This window comes from Corylus avellana, chromosome 9, assembly GCF_965113065.1.
Source record: "Corylus avellana chromosome 9, dhCorAvel1.hap1.2, whole genome shotgun sequence".
Lineage (NCBI taxonomy): Eukaryota > Viridiplantae > Streptophyta > Magnoliopsida > Fagales > Betulaceae > Corylus > Corylus avellana.
In genome coordinates, this window is record NC_142498.1 from 6,138,544 (window position 1) to 6,144,088 (window position 5,545).

Consider the following 5,545-nt stretch of genomic DNA (forward strand, 5'->3'; position numbering starts at 1 on the left):
GTTTCACTTGAGCCCTTTTCTTATGTATATTTTTTATTATTTTTTAATAATTTTAGTTATAAAGTTTTTATTTTTAATTAGGTATATGGACATGTGTCAATTTTTTAGGGATGCTAATGTAGATTTTCATCAAATTTTGGACGAAAGTTAGACGGAGGTACTATTTTGTTTTTAGTTATTAATCGAGGTGCCACATGTGATACAAAATGAAACCGAAGGGACGAAAAATAAAGTTGTTAAACCATAGAGGGAAAAACAGTATTTAACCTTTATTTTATTTACCATTAATTTCATGTGGTATCAAAATAAATTTAGAGGTCTTTAAGATATATATATATAATTTATTTTTTATAGTCAAATTTTGTTTACTACTAGTGTATGAAATTTGACTAGAGTGATTAAAATTTTACTTTTGGCATACCTTAAAGATCTTTAAGTTCATTTTGATACCACAATGAATTAATTACAAATTAGACCTAATTTTGCATTTTTCCCTCTATTTTTTGTTACTTCCTCCGTACCCGCCTTAATCTTTTTGTTAAGGACTTTATTCTAGTCTTTGGTCTCTTTTGGAAAAATGAATAAAAAGCAAGTAAAAAAGAAAAGTAAAGAAAAAAAAAAAACATACATCTTTCTCGCAACCACTGAATCACCTGCAAAAAAAGTGGAGATGTATGAGAAGCCATCGGCTAACAACAAGGTGCATCTGATGAAGAAATTGTTCAACCTAAAGATGGCAGAAAGGGCTTCGGTGGCACATCATCTCAATGAGTTTCAACACCATCACAAATCAATTGTCCATGGTGGAAATTAATTTTGGTGATGACGTTCGCGCGTTTGTGGTGTTAGCATCTTTGCCAAATAGCTGGGAAGCAATGAGGATGGCTGTAAGTAACTCTGTAGGAATGAGTAAGCTAAGCTATGAAGATGTCAGATATTTGGTTCTTAGTGAGGAGGTCTGCAGGAAGGATGCTGGTGAAACCTCCAGTTCTGGTGCAGCCCTAAACCTTGAAGCAAGGGGCAGAGGTCAAGAGAAAAACTCTGTGAGGGGCAGATGTAAGTCCAGGAAAGGTAGGAGCAAATTCAAGTTTGAACGACAACCTGAGTGTTGGAACTGTGGCAAGACAGGCCACTTCAAGAAGAACTGCAGAGAGCTGAAGAAAAAGACCGTAAATGACGCCGCAAATGTCGTGTAACAGAAGAAGTGCACGATGCCTTACTTCTATCTGTTGACAATCCTCTTGATTCTTGGGTCTTGGACTCAGGGGCTTCTTTTCACAGCACACCAATCTGTGAAGTTCTCGAAAATTATGTGGTTGGAGATTTCAGGAAGGTGTACTTGGTTGACGGAACGAGAAGGTGTACTTGGTCTTGGACTCAGGGGCTTCTTTTTCAAAACTTTTTTTTTTTTTGGGTGTATTACTTCCTCAGTACCCGCCTTAACCTTTTTGTTAAAGACTTTATTCTAGTCTTTGGTCTCTTTTGGAAAAATGAATAAAAAGCAAGTAAAAAAGAAAAGAAAAGAAAAGAAAAAAAAAAACATACATCTTTCTTGCAAGCACTGAACCACATGTAATAAAAGTGAAGATGTCACATTAGTTGACATGGCGTGCTTTAAAAATTTTTTTTTATGTCAATTATTTAAAATAACAAAAATATAAACTATTTAAAACAAATCATATTAGTCGATATAACATGAATTAAGGTCAGAAATGGACATCCAGAATAACATTATTTGACTACTAAAGACAAATGACTCTATCCGGCAATTTTCCATGTTTGGAGGCCGCCAAGGAGAGGTGGGGTCATCTAGAATTACGCTCATCCCCCTCCCCCCCTTTTTCCCCTTGTTAATGTACCTGAAAATGATTGATGTAGTATCAAGTTTTGAATTTTTTGTATTGAAAAATGAAAATGTTTTATTTTTTAGTAATTTTTTTATTTAAATAGTAATAAAAAGTGAATAATGTGATATAAAACGTGAAAAAATAACATGTTTTGATATTGAGTTTTTTTGAGAAAAATCTGCATGAACATTTGTAACAAGGGAATGAAGGGGTTTGCCGAACACTCAATGTTTATCGCCTCCGAGTTGAGGCATGTACTATTCCTATTCTAGTGTTTGTCTATAAATTGGAGCCAAAATCTACATTCTTTGCATATCAGAAAGTGAAAGCTTTATCATATCATTACATAATTTTCCACAGAAAAGAAGAAGAAAATGGGCGTGCTAGTTAATTATTCGTGCTTTGATAATGGTGACCATGGCTGTATTTCTCACGTCTGTTGCAAATGCAGCGCAGGGGACAGCTACTTTCTATACGCCTCCTTATGTTCGTATCTTTAATACATCATATTGCTTTTTTAAATATCACAAATTAAACTAATTAAAATAGTTTTAACAAATTAGGGGAAATACACTTTACTACCCTGAACTATCCACCCATTTGCACTTTTAATTAGGGCTGACAATTTTGACACGACCAGACAACCTGACACGAAATTAGCAGGTTTAGGTCATAAACGGGTCGACCCGTTTATGACCCATTTATGAGTGTCTGGCGGGTCGTGTGGTGACCCGCCAGACCTGTTTACTTTTTTTTTTTTTTTTAACCTAATTACCTAAAGGAAAAACGCAGTCTCCAGACGGACCAGACCTCTTCTAGTCCTCATGCTCACGTTGCCGCCGCCGCTCTTTCTTTCTCCAACCTTTTCCATTTTTCCTTTGTTTCTCCAACCTTTCAGATGATGTAGTTTTTTTTTTTTTTTTTTTGTTATTTGATTAGACAATTAAGCCTAATAACTTATAACTATTAAGTGATTTGGTGTGGCTAGCCTGCTAGGTATTTACTTTCAAGAGATAATTGCTAAAACTATTATTATTTTATTTAAAAACAAAAAAAACAAAAATCACTTTTTAGTTAAACAGGTAAACGGGTCGTGTCAGCCTGCTAGGTGTTTAATTTCAAGAGATAATTGCTAAAACTATTATTATTTTATTTATAAAAAAAAATCACTTTTTTAGTTAAACGGGTAAACGAGTCTCACGGGTCGTGTTGGGGGACCTGTGAAAATTCCCATGTCGTGTCATGTCTGGTAGGCCCAACCCGTTTACTAAACGGGTCGTGTTTGAGTATACGTTAAAAGGGTTGCAGGTACCCGCGGGTCATAAATGGGTCGACCCGCGGACCCATTTTGCCAGCCTTACTTTTAATCTCAATGTTTAAAAAGAGACATTTTATCCACAAAAAATATCTAACATTGACACTTGACCTCATGAAGTACACTTTATCCCTAAAGTATTTTGAATTGACATTTTACCCCCAAAGTAACTAAGTTTTGGGGGGAATAAATTAAGTATTTCTCATACTAGTTGTTTATCAGTTTTCAGTATAGTTTTTCGAAATTAAAGTTGACAATACGTGTTACATGTGTAATAAATGAATTAACTAATAAGTTCGTTATCAACTGAAGTCTTCAAGTTACAAATAAAGTATATATAACAATATAATTGTTTGTACGTGAAAAACACAATTGCAAAAATCCCAAATAATCATAGGAGAAAGATTTTTTTTTTTTTTTTGGGATTTCAAGTCTTGTATATTCCATGAAAATAATTTTAATTAAGCATGAAGAGTATGAAATATATGAATTGCACTCAATTTCAATTTCATGTATAATTGATCAAAATTATAAAATTTCATTATATATTCATTGACAGCCTCTTCATGCTATGGATACCAAAACGATGGAGTCATGATCGCCGCAGCAAGTGATGCGATATGGGGCAATCGGGCAGCATTTGGGAGAAGTTATAAAGTCACGTGCGCCGGAGCTACAAACCAGGGCATGCCACATCCATGCAAGGGTACCAGCGTGGTGGTTAAAATCGTTGATTACTGTCCGGCAGGATCATGTCGGGGAACCATTGATCTCTCTGAAGAGGCTTTTTCCGCAATAGCTAATCCCGACGCTGGAAAAATCAAAATTAAATATACTCAGTAAGGCTAATACTGCAAAGTTAATCAAATATGCAAAGAATTATATATTAATTTTTTTCGGTATTAGCATCTACTAATAACGTCAAGCAAAATGTGGCTGCTAATGATGTCGACGCTAATGAAATAATACAAATTTAATTAAATATGTAAAGAATCATATTATTCATGGTGTCTCTTACGTTAATTTTTCATTTGCAATTGCAGGGTTTGAAGTTCTCCTAGAGTATGCATCATGCATGGTCTGGTAAGATCGAGCCAGTTATGATAATATATATAGGAATAAGAGGCTCGTGATGGGAACTTGTTTGTATCAAGTATGCATGGAAAGTTTATGTTAAAAATATATAACTACATCTACATGCAATTTGGTGCAAACTCAACTCTATTTTCGCTTGTGTTCACCTTGATTATGCAAATTCTGAAGGAAATCCATGGCTTGGAAGCAAAATCGGAGCTCATGGCTTTGGGCGTTGAGAATTTGGGTTCCAGAAGTTCAAAGATTGTCGGGTTTCTGAAGCTCAAAGAATTGGGTTTCTTGTGTTGGACTAAGCTAGGAGACGACTGTTTTGCAAAGAAAAAAAATAAGAAAAGAGTCTGTCTGTGTAGACGGAAGAAAATAGACGGCAGAGTTTTGTTTAACTTGCTGTTACCAAACGTCGTTGCTTTTTCGGATTAAAAAGCCCTAGGTAGAATCTTGACCATCCACGCAAAGTACTTTAATTAGTGCAAAGAAGCCAGGTCCTATATATATATATATATATATATATATATATATATATAATATGATTCTCTTATTTTTTGTCTATATCCTTTCCCAATTCCCCTAATATTAGGGTATTTGGTTAAGACATATTGCGCTTATTCTTTGCTATATACATACGATAAGTCTATATGTGTTTTTAATTCATTTTAAGGTTAAAGTGAAGCGTTTTAGTATACTTTTTTGATTTCAATATGAAATACTCGGGACTCGGGAGCAGTCTCTCCTTTTGACCATCGATTTTGCTAGTTCTCTCTTTCTCTTTTGGTATTGTTTCTTCTCCTTCGTAAATGTTCCTTCTTCTTCATTATGTTAAATTTGTTTACACCACGAGATTAAAATTCGTACATATCTTAATAGATGTTTAGTGCACAAAAAGTCTTGTTCTTTATATTCAATAAAGAACAAAGTCTTTAACATTCAAATTTATTTTGTGTTTTGACAGAAGTTAGTTGTTTCCTTTAATGTGTAATGTTATAATATAAGTATATTATCACCATAATGAAACTTTTATATTTACTTTAACTATTATTTTTTTATCCTGAATAATAGGAATCGTATCAGGAAAACCCGCTAGAAATTGCTTTGATCTTCATCGTTGTACGCTAAATAGATGCGTCCCGGAGGATATTGTTCATTAGGACCAAACACCTGTCACCCAATGTTGTTGTTCGGGAATGCCGGCCACCCTAACGAGCACAAAAGTCTACCGGAGTTTTGCTCTTGCTCATGAAATAAATTTATTTTCAATTGTACATTTGGCTTGAATTTTATGGATTTCAAG

General features: G+C 34.3%; 1 protein-coding gene across 1 annotated transcript; it reads left to right on the forward strand.

Annotated features, from left to right (window-relative positions):
• Positions 1-2,240: 2,240 nt before the first annotated feature.
• Positions 2,241-4,005, forward strand: LOC148583633 (EG45-like domain containing protein). The gene is made up of 2 exons (XM_088510593.1): positions 2,241-2,337; positions 3,722-4,005. Exons 1-2 carry the CDS (start codon positions 2,256-2,258, stop codon positions 4,003-4,005), a joined length of 366 nt encoding a protein of 121 aa, XP_088366719.1. The 5' UTR covers positions 2,241-2,255.
• Positions 4,006-5,545: the final 1,540 nt, after the last annotated feature.